Source organism: Pyrus communis, chromosome 8 (genome assembly GCF_963583255.1).
Source record: "Pyrus communis chromosome 8, drPyrComm1.1, whole genome shotgun sequence".
NCBI lineage: Eukaryota > Viridiplantae > Streptophyta > Magnoliopsida > Rosales > Rosaceae > Pyrus > Pyrus communis.
In genome coordinates, this window is record NC_084810.1 from 3,731,119 (window position 1) to 3,757,045 (window position 25,927).

At 38.8% G+C, this 25,927-nt stretch overlaps 3 protein-coding genes across 4 annotated transcripts; 1 reads left to right on the top strand and 2 right to left on the bottom strand.

Moving 5' to 3' along the window:
• Positions 1-453: 453 nt before the first annotated feature.
• Positions 454-4,191, bottom strand: LOC137741905 (uncharacterized). The gene is made up of 8 exons (XM_068481602.1): positions 4,120-4,191; positions 3,071-4,060; positions 2,505-2,978; positions 2,294-2,389; positions 1,451-2,053; positions 1,220-1,375; positions 900-1,085; positions 454-813 (listed from the first exon to the last, which is right to left on the bottom strand). The coding sequence occupies exons 1-8, from the start codon at positions 4,189-4,191 to the stop codon at positions 727-729; spliced, it is 2,664 nt and encodes an 887-aa protein (XP_068337703.1). The 3' UTR covers positions 454-726.
• A 576-nt stretch (positions 4,192-4,767) lies between these two features.
• On the bottom strand, positions 4,768-11,289 carry LOC137742767 (polynucleotide 3'-phosphatase ZDP). Of its 2 annotated transcripts, none has more exons than XM_068482716.1 (12): positions 10,854-11,289; positions 10,376-10,435; positions 9,118-9,174; positions 8,970-9,029; positions 8,251-8,322; positions 7,885-7,941; positions 7,549-7,625; positions 6,769-6,850; positions 6,523-6,639; positions 6,177-6,301; positions 5,788-5,857; positions 4,768-5,136 (listed from the first exon to the last, which is right to left on the bottom strand). In XM_068482716.1, the coding sequence occupies exons 1-12, from the start codon at positions 11,229-11,231 to the stop codon at positions 5,089-5,091; spliced, it is 1,203 nt and encodes a 400-aa protein (XP_068338817.1). In that variant the 5' UTR covers positions 11,232-11,289; the 3' UTR covers positions 4,768-5,088. The 2 variants fall into 2 exon arrangements, with proteins under 2 accessions (XP_068338817.1, XP_068338816.1); XM_068482715.1 differs by having other exon boundaries at positions 10,370-10,435.
• An 8,102-nt stretch (positions 11,290-19,391) lies between these two features.
• Positions 19,392-24,775, top strand: LOC137742766 (uncharacterized). Its single transcript, XM_068482714.1, has 8 exons — positions 19,392-19,806; positions 20,821-20,955; positions 21,255-21,446; positions 22,502-22,563; positions 22,684-22,841; positions 23,627-23,775; positions 23,869-24,012; positions 24,528-24,775. Exons 1-8 carry the CDS (start codon positions 19,465-19,467, stop codon positions 24,702-24,704), a joined length of 1,359 nt encoding a protein of 452 aa, XP_068338815.1. The 5' UTR covers positions 19,392-19,464; the 3' UTR covers positions 24,705-24,775.
• The last annotated feature ends 1,152 nt before the right edge of the window (positions 24,776-25,927 follow it).

Below are 25,927 nucleotides of genomic sequence, written 5' to 3' on the forward strand. Positions count from 1 at the left end.
ATCTTGGGCCGGGAACATGAAATTTTCGAAATTCACTGGGGCTGGTTTGGTATTGCAGTGCTTTGAAAAAAAAAAATGTTTCTGCTGTGTTGTAAGAATAAGCTTATTTTTGCTCCTTCATGTTTTCAGTTTTTTTTTTCACCAAAAACTGTGAAAATAAGCTGTCTTTAAGTGTTTACCAAACACCTTTTTGAGCTTAGTTTTTTTAATACAAGTACCAAATCAGTATTAAATGGTGCTAATTGGTAATACGTATCACTCAGTGATTTAAAAAACCAACGGTTTGATTTTGCATACAGGGATCTAAAGAATCTTTCCACCAGTTAGATTTTGATTAAAATTTGTACTGTTTGGTAAGTACCATTGTAACCTAACTCAAAACTTTCCAATCTCTTGTGCAAACGAGAGACATAATAACGTGGCAGTGCAACCGTCACAATAAAAGAAAGGAACTCTTTCAAAAGGACAAATGCATATATTCAACTCGTCCATTGAAGAATGGCCTTGCAAAAGCTTTAGCTAAGTTGACATTTACAATATTACTTAGTACCTGTGTAAAAGTGCCACATACGAAATTCTACCATTGATTCACAAGATCAACTTAAATGATGATCGATACACCGAATCGTCATTGTGACCAAGCTGATCTCTCTTAGGATTGTCCTGCCCGGAAAAGCGATGTCGTTGCACTCGAATATAACTAGTATTGCCAAACACGTACCTCAGTTATGTCAACATTACCACTGTTTCTAAATTTTCCACAAAGACATTCAAATCTTCATTCCGACCATCCACATTTTTGTCAGGTTCAGCCTGCAAATTCAAAATTATAACCAAGTTCTAACACTCAGATGTAACTATGAATGTATGACATACACATTATCACCAATGATAATAACCTGCGACTCGCCTGACTTTGTTGAGGAGTGAACAACTGAGTTCAAACTCACCCGCAACCCAGGTACCGTAAATGTTCCATCACCGTGAGCACCATCAGATTCCTCTATTGGAACTGTTTCGCCATTATAACCACTGATAGAGTCCATATTTTCATTTGAAACAACCACATTTTCCAAGGGCACACCCTGCAATTTGAAAATGGGATCCAAGTTACTGAAATGTTATTATGAATTTATGATGTATATACACGTCAGTACGCACAAAATAATAATATGCGATTCACTTGACTTTGTTGAGGAAAGAACAAGTTGAAACTGACCTGCATCTCAGGTGTCATTGATGTTCCGTTACTGTGATCAACATCAGATTCCTCATTTGAAACCATTTCACGATTATAACCACTCATGCAGTCCACATTTTCATTTGATACAACCATGTTATCCTTGTGATCGTCAACATTTTCCTCCACTTCACCCTGCAATGTTCAAATTTATAATACTTATAGAACTGAAGAACCATAGTCAACATATTGTACGCACATATTACTTACCGGCAAATTGTCCGACTCTGACAAAGTTTCTCCAAGAGTTTTATCCATGGAGCCAATGGTTGGAGGCCGACCAATATCCCAACCAAGGAGTTTACAAATAACCTGCCCATAAGCCCTATGAGCCGCCTTCTTCTTTGTCTTCAATATTGCATTGCAGTGCTGAAGAAGCGCAACACCACCTTTAAACCTCTTCCACCCTTTCTTCATTAATGCGCAACAAACCAAACAGCAAAATTCCCCACCTTCGTAATTTTTCTCATAAAAACTCCTCAACTCACCAGCCTCTGTAAATATTCTTGAAAAGAACTTTAGATCACTTTCCTCACACCCATCTTCATCCATCAAATCACCTTCATCGTCATCTTCGCTGTTGTCTTCATCACTGTATGAGCCATCTTTCTCAGAAAAGAAATCCAGGCATTCTTTCAAGGCCTTCTGCTGTATCCTCGCTGCAGCAGACCTAGCGTGTTCTTCCACTGGAATAGAGCATGTTGCAGAAGCTGGAGGAGAAGTAAAGGTCGGCCAACCTAACACTGTCGATGAGGAAATGCTGGACTCTTTACATGGCCATTCATTCTTTGACACCATTGTTTGATCAGTTCCCTGCATTTGACAAAAGTGAGTAAAAATAAGAATTTTTGGATAACACATGATTTTAATCAAGAATGCAGTAGGTACGTACGCCATTAAATTCTTTGAACCAACAAAGCCCTGGGCAGGGTAGCTAAAATCAATATAAAATTTAAAAAGAAAAGAAAAAAGGGAAAGAAAAAAAAAACCGAAAACTAGTTCATTTGAAAAGTGGATTATCAATTTAGTTCAATTTAAGAGCAATAATCTTACCCAAGTATCCACTGTTTCTTTGTTTGCTTCCATTTCTGATATTCCGTTATCCATGCTTTTTGTGCTTTCATTTGTATTATCACCTTCGTAAGATTTCTGAAAAAACATATCCCATATCAGAAATCACATTACAAGAAAAAAAATTCACATTTTGTTATGTCCGAAACTCATGAACCAAAAATTACGTTAAACAGCGAAAGACATAACTAACCTGGCAATCCATTACTTCTTTACACACAGCATTGGTTTCAGCTGCCAAAATATCTTCGTCAGCATTTTCAGCTGTCACTATCTCTTCAACAGAATTTTCAGTTGCCACATTGTCTTCAACGGCATTTTCTGCTACCGCATTGTTTTCCACAGAGTTTTCGATTTCCATAGCCTTTTCGGCTGGCAAATTGTCTTCCATAGCATTTTTAGTCACCAGATTGTCTTCCACAGCGTTTTTGGCTGCCAGATTATCTTCCCTAGCATTTTCAGGTACAACATTGTCTTCCATAGCGTCTCCAGGTGCTACATCATCCTCCATAGCGTCTTTGGGTGCCACATTGTCTTCCACAGCATTTTCCGATGCCAAATTGTCTTCCAAAGAAATTTCAGCTTCCATAGCATTTTCAAGTGCCACATTGTCTTCAACAGAAACCAAAACTCCCTCAGATGAACCAGCATTCACGTCAGCCTCACCCTGCAACATTCGCAACTCAATCCAATTCCTATACACCAAAACAACCACCACCACAAAGCAATATTAAACAATGAAAAAAAAACCCCACTTACTTGTTCCTGGCCCCGTTTCTCCAACGAAAGGCCGAGCCTTTCGCCTTTGAGCACAATCGTCGGCAGCCTGTCAAAATCCCAACCCAAAACCTTACACACCACCTGTGCAAAAGCCCTATGAACCCGCTTCTTCTTCGTGTTGGTGATGGAAATCGAGTGCTGAACAAGCCCAACACAGCTCCTGACCCTCTTCTTCTTTCCCAACACGTCGCACACCAAGCAACAGAACTCCCCATTCTCATAATTCACCTCATAGTACCTCCTCAGCTCACTCCTCTCCACAAACAAATTCAACAGCACCTTGTACTCCTCTGTTTCGCCGTTCTCAACCCAGTAGTCCTCTCCATCTTCACTCTCTTCCGCCTCGGACTCCTCCCCGTCCAACCCAGCATTGCCGGAAAACAACCCCCGGCAAGAGTCCAGGGCGCCGTGCTGCAGTTTCAGTGCAGCGAGCCTTGCTTGTTCTGCGGGGGAAGGGGGTTGGGCCACCGAAGCCGAATTGGGCTTGGCGGGTATTGCAGGCCACTGGGTGGATGAGCCCGGGGTAGAGTCACGGGCGGGGCTGGGGCAGGGCCAAGGAGGGCCGGAATGCGGAGGAAGCGGGTCGGGTTGGGAGGGGTTCTTCTTGGCCAGTCTCTCTCTTTCGTGCCTTGAATTTCTGTTTCTCTTCCTCTTAGAGGAGGAGGAGGAGGAGGAGGGGCCTTGATGACCCGATTGGGGAAGGGGGTCGGGTTGCGAGGGGTTTGTAACATTTCTTCTGGGTCTGGGTCTGTTATACGGATTGGGATTGGGATTGGGATTGGGATTGGGATTGCGATTGGGTTGGTGGAATCTAGGGTTAGGATTAGAGGAGGAAGAGGAGGAGGAAGGGGGACCTTGGTGCCAGAGAGAGTGGAGGTAGATTACTTCATCTCTGAGTCTGCTGGAAGTAGGGATCCATGGCTTTTGCTTTTGCTTTTGCTGCTGATTATTCCTGATTGCTTTTGTTAGCTAATTCCTTCTGTGACCAATCCAATTCAATTCATTTCATGCAACTAGGAACTAGGAACCTGCTTCTTCTTCTTGCTGTTGGATCGTCCTGGATATTTGCCACTTTTCTCGGGGACATTTTTCCGAAACATGGTCAAGTATACGAAGTGTCACAGTAGAATTGATTAAAAACTTCAAAAAGAAAATTTCTAACTAATTATATTATGACACTTGGTATACCGAACCGTATTCTCATCACATCGAAAAATTTCTCCAAGTCACAAGCTTTAAGGAACGACTGCAGAAACAGAAATTACCAAATTATCAAAAAGACCAATTTTTTGAGTAATTCAGATTACTCAGTAATATGCGAAATGAACGATCATGATTGAATTAAGAAAATAACATTTTTGTTTACTTACCAATTTAATGAATATAAAGCAGGACTAGACAATAATCCGGACCACTAAATAGTAACTCCAAAAAGACACTCATAAACTAGAAAAGTCACCCTTTTTCTTGGCCCCCAAACCGGAAAAGTTACTTTCAAACAATATTTTTGCTGCTCTGGTTTATGCGCGCCCCTCAGAAGACAGCCCCATTGCTAAAAGTACTTGCCCTATAAACCCAATGGTCCGAACTACGCAGCAGCAAACACAAAGGGCTGTGCGAGGCCATGATACAGGAGCGGGGTGTTTTGTGTGTGACAGCCACAAGGTCTAGATGGTCGAACCTAAAAATTTCTCCATGCGCGGATACAAGAATATTGTGTTAATGTGGGAAGAATGTTTAGAAGTGAATTCATCAAATCCATTCTCCGTTCAAAAGAAAACAGAATCTTTGCGACACTACACAGTGGAAAGTAACTTATCCTAATCCAAGAATTTACAAGTAGGGTTTCATCCGGTGCTTAATTCATTGCAGCAGAGAGGAGAATAGCAAGAAAAGGAAAAATAAAATCTAATTTTAAACATCCCCTACAACATTGACAGCCAACGTGAACGCTGAATTTTGCAGTTGGAGGCTGGAGCTGGTGACCGAAAAATTCCTCAAACACCAAAGTATTCCTCTGGGACGTAAAACTTAACACCAACGGCCTGCAAAGACAGAAAAACCATAAGCACCGAACCTCCTTTAGATTTATTTTGAAAGGGAGAGTAATTTCAAACCAGCAAGGATAATGTCCAAGCACTAGAACCATTGTTCGACTAAACCAGATAAACCAAAGAAACCTAGGCGACTGGCAATCATTTACTCATTTGCATGTTCCCACGTTTACTAACAATAACAAGAAAGTCAGGAAAGGCTTATGTGGACTAAAGACTATGAACCAAAATTAAACAATCCTAACGCACGAATTCATGTATAAATCCTTCCAAGAACCGTTTATTATCAAACTTTGTTCACTAATCCTGTTCTGTGTAAGTAATTTTTACTGTTCTTACCAGAGAAAAAGTTATACCATTCTGATACAGTGGAACCGCGGCACAATTTTGGCACTTACTATTTACTAACATATATAGAGATGTTATTCAGAAACTGCATGAACTTTACATATTCTTTTTCAGATTGATGTACCCTTTTAGTAGATTGACAGAGGCGGGACTACGACTATGCTCAAAGGATTTAATAAATGGACGAAAGGAAATAGAAAGTCCGTGTACACCAGTAAGTACAACTGTAGCATAGAAAATAATATGCCAGCTTAAATTTCTACATGCATGTGATATAGAATTGTATGTTTGTACCTCCGCAAATTTAATATCAGCATCACTATGATCTTTTTGTCTCCCGGCTGCATCACCAACATAAAAGGATCTGCAATGCAGACAAAAAGAGCTTTTACATGATCACTGATCCTGTTCTTTCGATAATAAATGCCATTGAAACAAACTAAACTAACTGATCATTAAGGATAACGCTAAGGAGACCAAATTTTTAAACCAAATGATGTATCACCAATAGGAAATAAGCACGTTAATCGACACTTAATTAATAATTCAATCATCACCAACCACATTATTTGGTTTAAAAATTTGGTCTCCCTAGCATTACCCGATCATTAAGCTAGCTATTCTAAGTCTTTCATGTGGAGAACAGTGATATAGAAACAAAACAAGAGATAAAAATAGTTTACTGATCCATGTCGATGGAAATGCCAGAGTTGAAGTGTTGTTCCAAAACATGCCACATCCCCGGTTTGGGCTTGCGAAAGGGGTCATCTGCTTTACCGACTTTGCCTAGGCCACAAGCTATGAAAACCTGGACACAGATAACTTCAATACTCCTTGCGTATTTTTCTTGAAAAAAGAAAATAAAACTCATTTCATAGTTTGTCTAGATAATGGTTCTCTCAATAGAGTTTTGGAGGTAATAATTTAAGATGAAATGATGAATATATTAGTTGGATCAGAAATGGCCATTGCACGATTGGATGTTGTGACCACATAAGACATAATGTAGGTTAGTCAGAGAGAATTTACCTGAATTGGGACCTTTACTTGCTCAATAAAATTGTTGAGGCGCCCAATTTTTGAGTCCACAGCTACCTGTCTCTTATTCTTCCAGCGCTCTATGTTGGATTCATTCGTAAAGATTACCTGATGTAGTCAAATTTCCAATCAATACAAACCCAGACAACTAAACAAATGTGAATGTCAATCAAATACCAAAATTACAACTTTTGCATAAAACGTCATTAGCTTAGAGACTAAAAATAAAACACATACCAGCTTGTAGCCATCTTTGTACAGGCTCTGTAGCTTATCAGGTATTGAAGGATACATAAGAGACCAAGCATCAGGACCTACTCTGAGATCAGACCAGCATGTCAGGCCAAATAAGAGTATAAATGAAACTGACTTATAATGTTTACATTGCTGGAACCATTAAAAAAGATACTTATCAGACTTTCATCGCGAACATATTTAGTAATACTATATACTTATAATTCACAAAGCATTTGTTAAATTACCAGAAAATCCCCAAATCCACTTCACAGACTCGGACTCGAATGAACGCATCCAATATATGTCACAGTTTAGCATTATACTTGAATGAACAAAAACATGTACAAGTAGCAACATCCACTACCCTTGCAATCTTGAAAGTTTCTTAGTCCATAACTTATATGACATATTTACACATTTACAATCATCCACAACGGAATGATTAAATCTTGAAATGTGTTCCATTTTACAAGAAATATTTCAACTCTTTTTCTTTAATATTACACCTGATTGACAGAAATGATATATGTTAATTAGAAAATTCTGTATTGTGTCACCTAGACATGGATGAGTATAGAAATACATTCTGCTGTCTGCATACATGGATCGACATCATACATTAAGGTGTCGCCAATAATTGAGATGGCTTGTCTGTTGAAAATGCTTTGTGCATCATTAATTATTGGCCAATACCTTGTTCAAAAATAAAATAGTTTCATACACATTTCAATAACATATATTCTACCCAAGATAATGCCTGAAACATCAGATTGGCTTTACCTCTTTACATTAGTGTTGGCTAGACATCCATCAAAATCAAAAGCAGCAATTTTACTCGAATCATGTAGACCTTCATCCTGTATTAATAAACACACACAACAAAATGTGAAGAGGATTGAACTACCTCTGCCCAGAATTATCATGTGATGTTTTGTAGGTCTAACGTATAATTTATAACTGCATGTGTGCCATAGAAAAGCAAAAGGGAAATCCAGTAAAGGGAAATCCAGCAAATACATTGTTCATTAAGCTAATAAATATATAGATAAACACACTCATGTAAGAATTAATAAGCATTTCAAAATCACTTTTACAAACAAGGATAATATCTCTTACCCGTTCAAGAAATATGATTGTTTGAAATGCCTTCCATTTAGGTGAAAGAGTTGCATCCTGAACCAGTAAACATTTCCAACGAAAGAAAACAAAGGTAAAGGGTACATTTATGCAAGCACAAAAAGGATTTCCTAAATGCCAGAGTTTGCAAATGCAAATTTAAAGGACAATCAAAATATATTGAGGCCAAGCCCTTGGGTTTAGCCCTAGTGGTAAGGGAGGGAGGGTGGTGCAATATATTAGGATTAAAAAAATTCCAAGGTTCAGTTCCCTCCAATGTACCCACCAAAAGAAAATACCCAGGCCTATATAAATATGAGGAAGGATTAGTCCTGGTGAAAAAGAAACAGAGTACATGAATCAGACCTTGTACTTGTCTTTCACTTCAGAAACTGAAAAGGATATTTCCAGCTTAGCCTGTCCATCAAATTTAGAGGACTGCAAAGAGAAACAAATAATAATTAAGTAAGCTATGTCAAGAGGAGAAACAACATCTAGCTTAAGTTGCTTAATTTCTTATTTAAAAAAGTTCATCACAACAAAGCAGCAATCAAATGTCCAATTATTGTACCTATCTGTTGATCCAGGAAAACAGCAGGAAAACTACGAGTAACATGTATTCAGTCCATGTGATACTTGTAAACTAATTAAAGGAAAAATGAGGATCAAAATTCACATGTACAATGTTTGCAACCACACGAATCTACTTGGGAACAAAAAGGGATAGACATCGAGAACCTCAAGGAACAAGGAAGAGCAATCTGGAAACAAATGGAAAGAAACAGTGTAGGACAACAGTTTCGAACCAACCAGAAAACCCAATCGAAGAATACAAAAACTGAATAAAAAGCTTGAATAGGGCACTAGTACATAGGCAAAACCAATCTACAGCGTTATGCAATTCCTTGACATTTTACGATGTAATATTTACGGAAGCATGATTGCCATAAGGGATGTTCAACAAAAGTAGTGCGATTGCAAACTATACAGAAGTATCTCAGAGCCCACCTAGCATCATGTAAAAGAAATCCAAGAGATATACAAATAAAGATATGTTTACCCACTCCAAAAGAGCATCTGCATACCTTTGCTTTCTTCGGACTGCTTTCCTCTATTTCATTTTCATTTTCATCAACTTCACGAACCTATGTAAGCAAAACATAACAAATCACCATATGAACTTCCCTTTGCAAATCAAAGCTAATTAGGAAGACAAAAACATAGCATGTTTACCCTTTTTCCTTGAGAACTTTGCCTTCCTTCAATCGCATATTTACTTTCGTTGGTATCCTGAAAGATTCAATTTTATTTTCAAAAAAGAAAAGAAAAACGGTTTTGTAAATAAGACATTATGATCTGTCAGATTCACCAAGAAAATGAAAAACCAAAATCAAACAAAGAGACTAAAGAGTTCATTTCAGCATGAATTGTGCCCACTTAAAAGGTTGGAATTCATCTGACAAGTTCCCTTTAATATACAATAATAACAAATGTAATGCATTTGAGTAAGAGAAAATATTTGTCTTTTCTGTATAGTTTTTGAGTTAATTGCTAGGCTAGAATATGTGTGCCATAATGCCATTTAATTTAGGGCATTATTTTTTGGTTTTGGTTCTTCTTTGCAGGTTAGGTACGTAATTGATCCTTGTGGTTCACTCTAATTTTCCTTTTAAGTACTGTGGTTTCAAGTTTGTTAATATAATCATTGGGATCTACTTATGTTACTAATCTTAGTTCTGTGAATTGGTAAACTTTCCACATGGTGTGCAGGGGCCCCATAGTCTTTTATTGTTCAATCTCACTTGACAATTGAAATAACACCAATTTCACTCCAAGTAAACCCAGAAACTTGGGTTGCAATACCCTTTTCCCCAAGAAATTGTGTTCTAAGGCCTAAGCAGCATTCTTCCAACTTATTAAGTGAGTTTAGACATGGAAAGGATATAATGCCACTGCACATGATGGGCATTGGACACAAAGTTATACTAATTCACGAGAATTGAGCATTTGACCAAAATTGTTAACAGAAGTAAATCACAAAGGTAAAGTTAACAAAATTGAACAAAAAGTGACAAATATGATAAATCACAGGGACCATTTGAAACTTTTGGCTTTTCATATATGTGATGCTCGATAACCTTAGGTACCTAGGCTGTTCTATCTCTTGTTCTCCACCAATCGTTTACTTTATGCAAACTCAGTTTTAGCCTCAATGTTGCACAAAAGTGTTCACAATTTTGCAACAGTTTGTTCCCCTACTGAGAGAATCCTGGTCGGGTTTCAGTCCTTACATCTATTGATGATTCCATAGACTGATATAAATCATTCAAATGAACCTAAAATCAGCAGAAACTGTGTGCATATTGATTTTCCGAACTTATTGAATGTTTTACTTGTCACAAAGGCCAATGTCTTACGTACATTAATATTAGTCTCTCTTTTCCCCAAATTCACAATCGAAAGCGCGATATGACAGAAAATCAACCTGTACCTCCTCTTGAGATTCATGTGACGCACCCACTAACTTCTTCAAAGCCTCCTGATCACTGCTCTGAAAACATAACAAAGTGAGAGAAACAATCAAATGGAGTAGAAACCCATTTCTGCTAAACCAATTTGCACTCTTCCACTCCGAGTTCATGTTTGCTTGCAGAGAAAATTCCGAAAAAGAAAAGGAAAATGAAGTTCAAAAATTTGATTCACGTTTATAAAAACAAATTTCAATGCTTTGCACTTTTAAACTCAGCTTCGAATTCAAAAAAACAAAAAAAAAACACTTAGGGTTGAAAGTAATTTGGCTACATTCATCATTTTCGAAGGTTTTTAATTGAAGATCAGACAAAGCCTTACTTCAAAATATTCATCCTCTCAATTTCATTTTTCCTTAAAAAAACAGAAGCTTTAATTAATTAATTAATTAATTCCCATTAACCAAACAAAGAAAATCCCAAACTGCAAATCGATCAAACCTTCAAAGACTGAAACCCTTTAATCTTCTCAACCGAAGCAACCAAGTCGGACCCAAAATTGAAGCAATCCAAATGGTGCCATTTGGTCACATCGAAACCTTTAGGGTCTCTGCTGACCAACCCCAGCCGCAGAGCCTGGGCGGCGATCGGTTCCGAGCACTTTTTGCACGATGACCTCTTCGACTTCGCGTACTCCACCGCTAATTTGGTCGAAGAAGAAGCCGACATTGGTAGTGTGTGGAGGCCGACACAAGCGAAACGTTTCGGGGTGTGGAAATTGACGAAACGTGTCGGAGAGGGTTTCGGGGAATTAGGGTTTTTGGGGAGGAAGGGAATCAGGCGGGTGAAGATAGAGTTGCAGGTGGGTATGGTTAGCATTGGAAGTTGGGTAACTGGGGTTTTAGGGATTTCCCGCCATCATTAAGTGCATGCAAGAACAAGAGAAAAGCAATAGATTCCAAAGAAAAATAATTTTGTCACGTCATATTTCCCATTCCGATGTGACATTCTATTAATTTATATTTTTTTTTGTTAAATAAATCGCGTAGTCAACCGTTATATGATGACATAATTGTAAGAAGGAAAAGAATCATCTCTGGATCTCTTTCTCATAATTCATCAATTTCGAAGATTTGAGGTATTGAAATTTGATCAAATAGTTGAAATAATTATAACTTTAAAGTTGGCCCCTATTTGTAACTGTTTGATCAATTTTCAATGATTTAGATCCTCGAACTTTGTAGATTAGGTTATAAGAAAATCGCTTCTTTCGAAGTTTTGACATTCTGCCAATTTCTACGTTTTTGTTAAATTAATCGAGTGGTAAACCATTATATTTTGACCTAATTGTAAGAGATCCTCTTCTGAACTCCCTGAGGCCGTATTCATATTGGGAGTAGGTCCAATAGATTAACCAAACAGACTACTTAACAAAATGTTTAAATGATCGAATCTAAAAATATTGGTGGATTCAAAAAAGTTTGTGTGGAAGGTGATTCTAAACTTGTTATTGATGCAATTAAAGGGTTCTGAGTGACTCCTTGGCAATTGAGGAACTTTATTGAAGATATCAAGTGATTGGCGTCTCCGTTTGGTACCATTTCATAGATAAAGCCATATCTACAAAGAGACAAATTCTTGGCGGATCCCTAACACGAGTTTTATTTTTAATAATTTCCATGTTTGGTATAAGACTCTGTCGTCTGTGGCAAGAAATGCCTTTCTGTTCGACTATATTGGAATTGATTGTGATTATGGTCAGTCAATTTAATGTTTTATTTTCTTATAAAAATGTGAGTAAATTTACCAAAACGCTTCTCATAAGTTACACTTCAAAAATATAGGACAGAGAACGCAAAAATGGCAAAAACCCACAACCTTATTGTGAAGAGAAAGAGTCCATAGGTGACAGTTCAACCACAGCAGCACTCAGAAAAAGTGCCAAAACCAAGTGGAGCAAAAACTGATCCAAAAGTGACAGAATATAAGTATAAGCTCCCATGGCAAAACTTTTTGTTGCAATTAACTGTTTCAAATTCAAACAACCAATTTTACTTGCATCAAATTTCATTGAGGTCAATTTAGTAAGATACATACTCTCTGCAATGTACTGAATTCGTCGATAGTCATCCGAACAAGAGGCAAATGCTTCATCAAGTCTTTCCCCAAAAATCGCCATCCACAATTCCGTGCCTAGTCAAAACTATCTCTTTCACAAGATTTTTGTAAGTGAAGGGTCGAACCGCTGCTCGCAAAAACAGCTGCGGAGGAATCTTACTACTCTTGATCCTTTTCCTCCATGGACCATACTCAGCAATCTTCTATTCTTCAGCACTCACTGTCAGTCGTTTTCCCTTCATGGCTGTTTCATCGCCATCACCTTCTTCTCTGTCTTCCAATTTTCGATTTTTGTTCCTTTCCATTGTCCTCAATTACTTCTTACAGTACTCAGTAGTTGACTTTACACTCTGTTTTGCTAGCTTTTCCATTGCATCTGCATCTGAGCTACTTACCGCCTTTTCAAACTCCTCATCCCAATACTTCTCATCTTTTTCTTCACTCAATTCTTCCTCTGCGGCTCGAACCTACACCGATAAAACCGGCCTCTTCATGTATATGATATTGAGTTTCATCTAAACTGCGCACTTATTATCAACGATCTAGTCAAATTCCCAAGCTTGCCCATCAAACTCCACTTGTCCAACCTCTGTTTTTCGCCTTCCACCACTACCTCACACACCAAAGTCCACTGCTGCCACGACAAATCCGAAAACCGCCACCTCGGGTGCCTCACAAACACCCGAAAGTACTTCCTCCCCTTGCTTTTATCGAATTGCTCCGATCTGTTCCCAAAATCTTGGCTCATCTCAAATTGCTCAATCTTTTCCCACTCATCTTGGTCCTTCACTCCCCTAATCATCGTCACCCTCTTGTCGGTGAACCTCCCCCGGATCGATTGGCCAATAACAACCCCGCGCCACATGTACGGCCCGTATTCCCCGTACTTGTACCAGTCATGTAGGTGGCGCACATTGGGGTTGTCTTTCTCCATGAACCGGACCATCCAGTTGTACCGGATCCCGATTTGCTGGAGCTCATCTGTTAGAACCTAGAACCTAGCAATGAATCACAGTAACGCCAAGTTCGAAAGCTTGCATGGAAACCAGGGAGTATATTATTAAACAAAGCATCAACACCGGCTATTAAATAGCCTTACAACTGATCAGAAAGTAAAATGAAACTGCCCACGATTTTACAGGACCTACAATCGTGGTAACGACTACTTGAAAACAAACATGCAGCGTGTCCCTTAAGACTAGGACTTTATTGGACTCCTACGTGGTTAGAAACCCTAACAACTAGGAACCCTAGCAACAAGACTTATCTGCTAACGGCTAGGATCCTAACAACTTTAACATCCTCCCTTAAACTGAACACTACAGATGTTCAGTTTATTCCTGGAAATTTGCAGACACCCATCAGTTCTCGCATCTTCAGAAAAGTGTCAACCTTCAGAGGTTTAGTTAACACGTCTGCAACTTGTTCTTGAGATGAACACTGCACCAGCTCTAACACTCCATCCTTGACCAGATCACGAAGGAAATGAAACCTTATGTCAATATGCTTGCTTCGACCGTGCATCACAGGATTCTTTGACAGTTTAATAGCCGAAACATTATCACAATACACTAAGGTTGGACCATTTTGCTCCTGATTAAGACTCTCCATGATTCTTCTTAACCAAACAACTTGGCATGCACTCGATGCTGCAGCTATGAACTCTGCCTCAGTAGTGGATAGAGTAACAACTGGCTGTTTCTTTGAGGACCAAGAGACAGCTCCCGAACTTATCATAAATACATAACCTGAGGTGCTCTTTCTGTCATCTTGATCACCTGCGTAGTCGCTATCGGTGTATCCAGTGAGTTCTTCAGTTCCTCCCTTCTTGTAGAATATCCCTAGGTCAACCGTCCCCTTAACGTATCTAAGAACCTTTTTTGCTACCTGTAAGTGTTCCTCAGTTGGACGCTCCATGTATCGGCTGATCAGGCTTACGACAAACATTAAATCAGGTCGCGTAGCTGTTAGATACATGAGACTTCCCACCATCTGTCTATAGACAGTGCTGTCAACCTCTACGCCTTCATTCTTTGTGAGTTTTAAACCAGGCACCACTGGATTCTGTACTGGATTACACTGTTCCATGTTAAATTTCTCCAGGATCTCTTGAGCATACTTCCTTTGTCCGATAAAAACTCCATCAGATCTTTGTATAACTTCGATACCAAGGAAGTATCTCATTTTTCCGAGATCAGTCATGTCGAACTCAGCAGTCATAGACTTCTTAAATTTCTCAAACATTGTTTCATCATTACCAGTGAAAATAAGGTCATCAACATAAAGACATGCTATCAAGATCTTACCTCCTCCTGCTGTCTTGATGAACAAGGTATGCTCGTGAGGGCATTTGTTGAAGCCTTCTTCAATGAAATATGACTCTATGCGACTATACCAGGCTCGAGGGGCCTGCTTAAGTCCATACAGCGCTTTTTTAAGTCGATACACCTTTGATTCCTGCCCCTTCTGCTCATATCCAGGTGGCTGATCGACGAACACTTCTTCTTCTATTTCCCCATGCAAAAATGCGGACTTAACATCGAGTTGATAGATCCCCCAGTTCTTTTGTGCAGCGAGAGAGATTACCACTCGAATGGTGTCTAAACGAGCCACTGGTGCGAACACCTCTGCATAATCAATCCCATATTGTTGACAGTAACCCTTAGCAACCAATCGAGCCTTGTACTTATCTACTTCTCCATTCTCCTTGAGCTTTGTCTTAAACACCCATTTCACTCCAATTGTTTTTCCTCCTGGTGGCAACTTTACCAGTTCCCACGTATCGTTCTTCTCAATGGATTGTATCTCCTGATTCATAGCATGTCTCCATTTTTCTGACTTCATCGCATCTTCGTAGGTTGTGGGATCTCGATCAATGAATAAGGCTAAATGAGCCATTTCATCCGTCTCTTCATCAGATAGTCCTTGACCTGTCTCATAATCCCTCATCCATATAGGTGGTCTTCGAGTTCGTCCCCCATGAGGTGAGGTTTCGTCACTTTGACTCCCTTCTCCAACCATCGTGCCCTCGTACTCAATCTCAGGTTCTGGTTCGTCTCCAACGTCGTTGCTTTCAAACCCTGGATCACTCGTCGTTCTTGGGCTGCTAATTTCCTCATCATCATTCCACTCTAGGTCTGCCACTATCACATCCTTGTAGCTATCACCCCAACTCCATTGCTGATCCTCCTCGAACACCACATCTCGACTTATAACAATTTTCTGAGAAACAGGTTCATACAGTCGATAAGCCTTAGATTCTTCACTTACCCCAAGCAAAATACATTTACAGCTCTTGGCATCGAGCTTCACCCTCTTGTGATCAGGTACATGAGCATGAGCAATGCACCCAAAAATTCTGAAGTGATCCACAGAAGGTTTGTGTCCATTCCATGCTTCCTCAGGTGTCTTGTTCTTCACAGCAAGGGTAGGGCATCGATTTAACACATGTACAGCCCAATTTGTTGCTTCAGGCCAGAAGGTTTTTGGAATTTGTTTTGCAGATAACATGCTTCGCACCATGTTCATAATGGTGCGATTCTTCCTTTCCGCCACTCCGTTCTGTTGAGGGGTGTAGGCTGTAGTTAACTGCCTGTGTATCCCATTCTCTCGACAGAAATTTGCAAACTCATGCGAGGTGAACTCGCCTCCTCGATCTGTCCTCAAACTTCTGATGACTGCCCCAGTTTCTTTTTCTACCCGTGCTTTGTAAGCTTTGAACATGCCAAAAGCTTCTGACTTCTCTACCAAGAAGTAGACCCATGTTTTCCTGCTAAAATCATCTATGAAGGTGATAAGATACCTTTTGTTGCTGTTGGAGGTTGGATTGATTGGTCCGCATATGTCAGCATGCACTAGTTGAAGTGTCTCAGAGGCTCTCCACTGGCTTTCTTTGGGAAATGGATCTCGTTGTTGCCTGCCTACCAAGCAATCTTCACACACCTTCTGAGATGCTGCGATCTGAGGTAGTCCCTTCACCATTTGCTTCTGCTGAAGCACCTTGAGCCCATTCCAACTGAGGTGCCCATAGCGATGATGCCACAACTGTGCTTGATCAGTTGTTTGAGAGGAGAGACACTTCTGCTCTTCAGGGCTTCGAGCCACCACTGCAAACATTCTGTTGGTGCTCATCTTTGTCTCCATGATTAGACCTTTTTCAAAATGAAAGATCTTGCACCTTCCTTGTTGAATGAGAACTGTGAGCCCATTTTCCTGCAGCTGACCAATACTTAGTAAATTATTCTTCAAGTCTGGTACATAGAACACACCTGTGATCACATGTATACGTCCATCTATCTCCATTCGTACACTTCCTTTGCCTTGCACAGTCAGGCTTGAATCATTTCCTAGTTTCACTGATTCTTTGAAGCTACTGTCAAACTCGCTGAACAAGTCCAACCTTCCACACATATGATTGCTACATCCTGAGTCGAGAAACCATGTGTGCTCCATCCTCTTGAATTCCACAAGTGCCATTAACAACATTTCTTCCTTTGTTTCTGCATAGTTTGCCTTTTCCTCCCTAGGTTTCTTAGGGCACTCCCATTGAAAATGCCCTAGTTCATGGCAGTGATAGCACTCTAGGGTTGATTTGTCGAACCCTAGCCTTCCTCGTCCTCTTCCTTTGCCACGATAAGTTCCACGACCACGTCCTCCTTGCTGGACTCCATGAGTAACTTGAAGCGCCTGTTCTTCCTCCCCATGACGGCTTATCCTTTGTTCATGCACCAGAAGGCTACTCTGGAGTTCATCTATAGACATAGTGTCTAAGTCATTTGATTCCTCAACTGAGCAAACGACATAGTCATATTTCGAGGTCATGGATCTCAAAATTTTCTCGATGATTACTACATCATCCATCTTCTCTCCGTGGGTTCTCATCTTGTTGGCTATGGCAAGTGTTCTCCCGAAATAGTCATTAACTGTTTCTCCATTCTTCATGTGCAGCACCTCGAATTCCTTGCGAAGAGCCTGCAGTTGAGCCCGTTTCACACGTGCAGTTCCTTGATATTTCTGTTTCAAGGAGTCCCATATGTCTTTTGCTGTGTCCTTCTTCAGAATGGTCTCCAATATTGACCTATCTATGGCTTGGAACAAATAGTTCTTGGCCTTCAGATCCTTCAGCTTTAGTTCATCTAAGTTCTTCTTCTGTACTTCACTGGAATCCGATCCTCCTGCTGCAGCATTGATCCCAAGCTCCACCAAGTTCTAGTACTCTTTGGAACGGAGAAAATTCTCCATAAGCATACTCCAATGATCATAGTGTCCGTCAAACCTTGGAATGGCTGGTTGTACAAAACTGTTTTCAGACGCCATGTTTTGTTTCTTTTTTTCACTCGAACACCTGGGTTACAAGCTTTCGATCAGGCCCCGTAGTGGGGCTCTGATACTAGATGTTAGAACCTAGAACCTAGCAATGAATCACAGTAACGCCAAGTTCGAAAGCTTGCATGGAAACCAGGGAGTATATTATTAAACAAAGCATCAACACCGGCTATTAAATAGCCTTACAACTGATCAGAAAGTAAAATGAAACTGCCCACGATTTTACAGGACCTACAATCGTGGTAACGACTACTTGAAAACAAACATGCAGCGTGTCCCTTAAGACTAGGACTTTATTAGACTCCTACGTGGTTAGAAACCCTAACAACTAGGAACCCTAGCAACAAGACTTATCTGCTAACGGCTAGGATCCTAACAACTTTAACATCATCGTCAGTGAAGTTATCGATGTACTTTCGGCCCGGTTCTTGAGTCGGTAGAAATTGGACTCGGCGAGCCTTTTGCTTTTCTGTCGAGCATTTTCCTTCGCTTCCCCGCAAAACTCTGCATTACCTTCGATTCTGCTCGGGGACGACCAGCCTCAAGCCTTATTCTTGCTCTGCCCGGCGTACGAGCGGAGGTCCCTAACTCTTAGCGGAGGTCCCGCCAGAGTTGGGAAATTTGGCAGGAAAATGTGAAATTGGGATCCAAATTTTGCGGGAATTGGGAGAACGAGTTGATGGAGAGTGTTTTGGGGGCTGCGGTGAGGGGTTTTAGGGTTAGGTTTTTGCGGAGGAGAATGAAGAATGACGTGAGGAGGAAAAGAGAAGGGTTTAGGGTTTTAGAGAGGGAAGGGTCTTGACTCAGCAATTTCGATTTCTCGATTATACCAGTGCAGTCTTTAATTAGAGATTAAATAGATGATTTATCGCCATAATACTTCGATATGGTGGTATTCTTTTTCATTTATAAGTAAAATGTCTTATATTCGAATCTCGTAAATGATGAATTCGATATGAAATTAGGTTATCCATTATATGATTTAGCTATGTTTTAAAGTCACATTAAAAATCCATTGTCATCATAAAAATCACGAAAAAAAATTTGGCAAAAAAAAAGAAGAAAAAGTTTGTTACAATGCAACTCACTTAGAGTGAGTATCAATAACATCTCGTTTTAAATTTAATAAATTTAGAAATTAAATTTGATTTACAATTATTTTAGGTAGATTTCAAGAAAAGAAAAAAATAGTTGGGTCAGTTGGTCGTTGGTACATGGCGCCTTCCTTCCGATAAATTTTTCATTGTGATACTGACACATCATATGTTTTTATACAATTGGTGAGAAATTTTATTTTTTAAGTTATTAATTTTTTAACACACATATCTCATCAGTTGTATAATGACACATGTACCATCCGTACCGATCACATTGAAAATTTCTCCATCCTTTTACTTCTCTAACAAGAAATTTTTTAATTATGATAAGAATACGAATAATACATCACATATCTTTATATAAATAATAAAAAATTTTATTTTTTAAATTATTAATTTTTTAACACATATATCTCATTTACACACTTGCCATTGGTGTGCGGTCACACTGGGAAAATCTCTCGTACTCTAACGGCTAAACGATGCGGCTTCGTGCACTTAAACTAAACGAAAAGTAGGCCTGTTTACACCTCTTGCTTCCTCCTCCTTTTCCAACTCCGGTCCAATCAACCATGGCGAAGCGAACTCATACGACGGAGCTGGGCAACATCGCCTGCGAGGAGCTCGGCGAGCTCGGCGCGGGAAAGGAAGGCTGGTTCGACGACCCCAACCTCCTCTGCGCCCTGGACACCCAGTCGCTCGCTCTCGCCAACCGCTCCGTTATTGTGGTTCTCGGGTGGGCCGACTCCGACGGGACCCGCCTCAAAATTCGACCCGAATTGTCCCCGATCGAGGCGGAGTTCGTCTCGGCGGTGGAGTGGCTGGTGTTTGACGAGATAAGGGTGGTTGTGGCCGGGACTTCGTCTGGGTATCTCCTATTTTTCTCTTTGGATGGAGATTTGATTCATAAGCAGGTAAAGCTGCTACATTGGTAATCTGGGTTTGATTAGATGAAAATTTGTCTTTGAATGATGTGAATTTTATTGTGTTTGGTAGATTTTTGCATATGGGGTTTGTAAATGCAATAATTATGTATGGCATTGTGATTTTTTCTTGTAGTGATCATTGAAAATTTGAGTTATTGAGTTTAATCTGTTTAGATTTTGCATGTTGGGTATGTAAATATGATAGTTTTGTATGCCATTGTGATTACTTTTGGTATTGGAACCCATAACCAAGTGAGAAAGGGATCAAATGGAGTAGAAACTAGAAACCCATTTCTGGTAAACAAATTTGCACTCTTATCATTCGGTTCCTGTTTGCTTGCAAAGAAACTTCAGAAACTGATAGGGAAAATGAAGTTCAAAAATTTTATTCATGTTCTTAGAAACAAAACTACAATGCTATACACTTTTAAACTCAGCTTCCAATCAAGAAAAAAATCGACATTACTTCAGATCATTCATCCTTTGAATTTCATTTTTCTTAAAAACAGAACCTTTAATGAATTCCCATTAACCAAACAAAGTAAAACCTAAAATTACAATTTGAACAAACCTTCAAAGACCGAAACCCTTTAATCTTTTCTACCAAAGCAACCGACTCGGACCCAAAGTTAAAGCAATCCAAAATGGCACCACTTGGTCACATTGAAACCTTTAGGGTCTCTGCTTACCAAGCACAGCCTCAGAGCCTGGGTGCGATCAGTTCGAAGCACTTCTTGCACATCGACCCTTTTGATTTCGCGTATGGGTTTGTTAGATTTTTGCATACAGGGTTTTCAAGTACAACACTTTCGTATGGCATTGTGATTTTATCTGGTGGTGATTATTGAAATGTTGAGTTATTGAATTTAATTCGTTTAGATTCTGCATATATGATAGTTTTGTATGCCATTGTGATTACTTTAGGTATTGGTTCTGTTGGAAAATTGAGTTATGGTCTACTGGTCTTGGTCATGCAACTTTAATGATTTTATGTATTAACAGATCGTATATCCCAAGCGGATTATAAGGTTGAGAGTCCGTGGAACGAAGAGAGATTTGACCCATGAAACATCCTCAGAGGAGGTTTGTGTTGTTATGCCTGGCATAGTTGCTCGTTTTGATGGCTCGGATATTCAGGTAGGGGAAACCTTTTGTTTTTTCATTCCTTGCTATGAAGAGTTGTACCTGTAAAGTCATCTTTGAGTGCGAAGCATGTGTCTTGAATCTTTAATTTCCCATACTTTCACTTAATGTAATGTAAAGATAAAGTATTTCTAGTTTTAAATTAACAAGATTGTATGTGATGTCTATAGGCGGAGACTTCAAAAAAGTTTAGGCCCCCTTATTTTGTGGGTTAAAATTTGGAGTTGTTTCTAGCATTTAGAAGCTCAATTGGTGTGGGTTCTAATAATATGCTTTACATGCTTGGAATACAGAATATGCTGCACCAGTGGTTTGAAGATACAGAGTCTCAGTTCTGGGATCAAACACTCAAAAAGCGAGGCTCAGATGATTTTGGACATTCCTATGGTAAATTACCTTACCAGTCATGGAGTGTCAGCAAGTATGGTACTTGTGCTGATGCAGCCATTACTGGCATTATGCTTCCGCCACTGATGGAAATCCAGGTATATTCGCCCTGCTTATTTAAATATGCTGATGCTTTCTGTTTTAATTGCATGAAAAGCAGCAAGATTATAAAAACACACATTGTACCCAAAACATAAAAAAACAAGATGGTCATTTGTCAAGTTCAAGAAATTAAAAGCACACATACCATGTAATGTTAAACTGCAATTAGTGTAGTCAAGAGTCAGAAATAATCAATTCCATTGAGAATAACACCAACTGTTCAATAAAAGGACTTTTGTCTGCCCGGGATATAGGAGACCAGCTCAAAAAGGAAGTTATCTTCATGATCAAATTGTTGATTCTCTTGAGAAGCACAGGATCCTGGGAGCTATCGATAGACATTTTCTATTTTATCTTATCTATTTCCTTTTACTTGTCTCCATCATCTATGGTATTAGGTTGACAGATTCATTTTCAAATGAAAATCTCTCGTCATCTTCATCTGCTGAATTATTCGGTTCATTGGATGGAGAGCAAACTCCATGTACACTTTAAGCTTTCAGATCATTTATTTCTTCACTTCCACACCTTCGCCTATATTCTTGAGCTTCCTCCAGATCCTTTTTCCAGTGTTTCTCCTTTTCAATCAAATAACGTATGTTCATGTCACCCTGTCCTGTGACATTTGCATGCTTTCTCAGCTTCCATCTTGATGGAACAAGGTTCTGTTGAGTTGACAAGTTAAAAAGAAGTTAATGGGTGGGGATATATATGACAAGATACCTTGCATCAAAGTCAACTGGAAGCTTGAAAGTTCTTGAAGAACTATTTTCCCCCATTGACAAATCTCAAAATCTTAGCATTTATACCACACTGATTTTGTTTGTCATCTTATAAATAATGAGATAATCAAAGGAACTTCATTCTTAGATTTATGCAAATTTCTTTCGGTAATGTTTACAATTTTGTTTTGTTGCCATTTTGGTCCATTTTTCGTAGTTTTTTATTTTATTTTATTTTTCTGATAGCTTCTGGTCTTTTCCCCATAAATCATGGAAAACTTTCTGAAGTTATTCTGGGTTTGAATTCAGTTGCTTTTATTGTTGGGCAGTCAACTGGACATTATTTCTGTGGAATCACTGTTGGAGAGGATGCAGTGATTTCAGCCTTCAGGTTAGTGTGGTGGGATGATGCAACTTACAGGTTTTCTACTTAGTGTTAAATGCAGTCTTATATTTGTTTCACTTAAAAGTGCCCATATTTATTGACGACATTTGGTTTCTCCATATAAAGACTATCGGAAGACAATAATAGGTCTTTGGTGGGGGCAATCTTGTCTAAAGTTGTGCCTGTAACATTTTCAACAATAGCTTCATTATCAAAAATGATTTTGGGGAGCGACCAGACTTCACCTAAAAAATCAGAGGAGAAACCTCAACCATTTGCACAAGGTGAGATTAATTTACTGTAGTTATTTATTTAAAGTTCATAATGTTGTTGCCTAAGTACATTTGTGTCGTCTTTCCACTCGAATGTATAAATGAAAGAAGAACGAGGTTATAAGCACAAAGAACAGAGAAATGGTAACTCATCTTGAAAGTATCTACTTCCTTTGCATCCATGTATGTGGTGGTCATGCCCCCTGCTTGCATGACTATTTGTGTTTTCCATACTTTGTTGGCTCTTGGAACTTTGCTAATATTGTTTCTATTGAAAGAAATAACAGTAACATTTTTTTTGGTTAAAAAATAAGAAGAAATAGGCACGAACATGCTTTTGGACTGGTAATGGAACCAAAAGTAGATACCTCAGTTCCTCTGTGTGTGCAACATTCATTCAAGTCTAAGGAGGTAAGTGATTTGACCGGGCTTATTGTCAGCTGAAAGGGAATTAAACCATAAGGGCTCGTATGGTGCCTAGGATTGGAATGGATTGGATCATTAAATGCAGGGTATGTGGTGGGTGATTTTAATATTTGAGGAGATTAGAAGGGTATTAGACATGAAGAAAACTTATCCCTTCTAATCCTAACATTTTGGAGAGGAGTGTAATGAATAAGTTTTCTTAATGAGTAATCCATCTTCTACCTTCAAGTAAACAACAAACGAGGCCTAAGTTTTAAGTGCTACTATTATAATTGATTTTTTCTTCATGGATTTGGGAGTCTAGTTACCAATCGTTAATCAACTGCATTTAAACTTTTTTTTTCGCTCACATGTGATTTTATTTGTGACAGCTTCACCATTGACATGTTTGAAGGATTTCCCAAGAAAGGGTGAGAAGCTTACCTTATCACCTAGTGGCACATTGGCTGCGATTACAGATTCACTTGGTCGTATATTGCTTTTAGACACTCAAGCACTTGTGATAGTGCGGCTTTGGAAGGTTTCTCTCAGAAACCTTAAATTGAAAGTTTTTCTATCTCCTTCGTTTTGATGTTGTAGTTTTTCCCTGATGGTGGTATGAGTCGATTTGCAGGGATATCGGGATGCTAGTTGCCTATTCGTGGAGATGCTGGTCAAAAAAGATACTGCAGCTTCAAATTCAAGTTACTATGAACCCACGAAGAGTGATTACTGCCTGTGTTTGGTTATTCATGCCCCTCGAAAAGGAATTGTTGAGGTAGTTTCTTTTACCGCTTCCTTTCAGGAACTCTCTCCTTTTTCGGACATGCAAGCAGTCAAAGATCTTTTTCATTCTCTTAGTTGCATTTTTCGTAGTTTATATATTTACAATAATGCAAAATTAAAATAGCATTGACTGCATTTCCTCTTATCTTCAAAGAAACTATCTATACCTGGCATTCTTTAGTACATTGTTACTTAGTTAAAAAAAACCCACAAAAGTAAGAGTCATTCTATACATGATCGTTTTGGGTTTCATGGGAACCGTGCACCGCTCTTCCATTTTCACTCAAATGAAGCAGATGAGTTTAAGGGAATATGTGCTGGATGGCAGCCTAGAAATCGAATGAATGGATATCATTAAGTAAGGTCAAGAAATTGTTTTAGTTTTGGACTGATGGGAACTTACTTCTTGTATTTATTAAAAGAACTGCAATAGTACTTCAAGCGATTAACATCTGACTCACGCTTAATTTCTAATAATATGTTTTCTCTCGTGGCAATATCGTGCAGATTTGGCAGATGAGAACCGGACCAAGGCTTCGAGCATTTCAATGTGCGAAAGGTAGCAAAATACTGCAACCTACGTATAGATTTGGTTCGTCAATAGCCTCTCCTTATGTTCCTTTGGAGGTTTTCATGTTGAACGGCGACTCAGGTCAAATATCAGTCTTGAACCGAACTCTCTAATCGAATGTAAATATCAAACATTTGTAAATCTTTTTATGTAAATGAAACGATGAAATCCTTTACCAGAGTAATTTAGTGGTCTTTGTTGGATTATTCTTCATCTGTTCCTTACTTAACGACTAAACCCAAAAACCACCCGATCTTGAAACCGGCCTAACCGTTAGGCTGGAAGTACAACAATTACAATGTTGAGAGCAATGCAGTTTGGTTTGCTTTGGGCTGTCATTTGTTTTTCACCTTTGTTTTTTGGGTTGGGTACTTGCTTCTGGTGGACCATCTCCTCAATCGCATCGCCTTCAATTGTTTTACACTTTTGTTTCTGGGACGGATATAGTGGCACTATCTTTTTTACGCAGTTTTTGACATGAGTATTTTTTTGTCAATTCCGTAATGTATTTAAGTGATCTGAATGGTTTAATTTTTAAGTTTTCTTTCAAAAATCATGTGTATCAAAAAGTATCCAAATCCAAAACCAATGATCGTTGGATTAAGGGTTTAGGGTTTTGTTGCAGAACCTTATTTGTCCATTTTCTTCACAACAAATAAATGTCTTAATAGATTTGGATTTGTCTAATTTTTTTGCAAGGATAATCTATGAATTATGACCTAAAAGATGAACGGTTTGGATTGTTAAAATACACTAGTGAGTCCTACAAAAACATGTATAAAAATATGTTGCTACAGATTCATCCCCTTATACAAAATTTGATTTTTACCCCATATGAAAGATAGTGAATTTTCCAAATGTATTTTGCAACAAAGAAGAGAGAAAGAGCAATAAAATATAGGAAACTTTAATGAAAAGCTTTCGGTACTGTTCACTTTAACAAAAAATCACATTTTTACACTAAAAAGTCAATCCTGGTACTATTCACTTTACCTTTTATTTTGTCCTTATTGTTAAATCTCAAAGTTTTTCAAGTCATTTTCATTAGTTTCTTTAAAATATAAGGAGGAACTGATATTCTGTCCACTAAATTTATCACCGATTTCTTTTGGATTCCCTTGAAAAACTACAGTTCATTTTCCCAAATGCATGAGACATTGTTTTCCAACACATTCCAATTGCTATTTGTAGAAAATACAAAATTACTAAATATTTCTTTGGACTAAAATTGGTTAGTTAAATAGATTTTCTACTATATTTACCTACGCCATTATCACTTCATTAGCACAATTGTTTATGGTATTTCTTATTGAAATTAAGGTTTATTTGGAAAGTG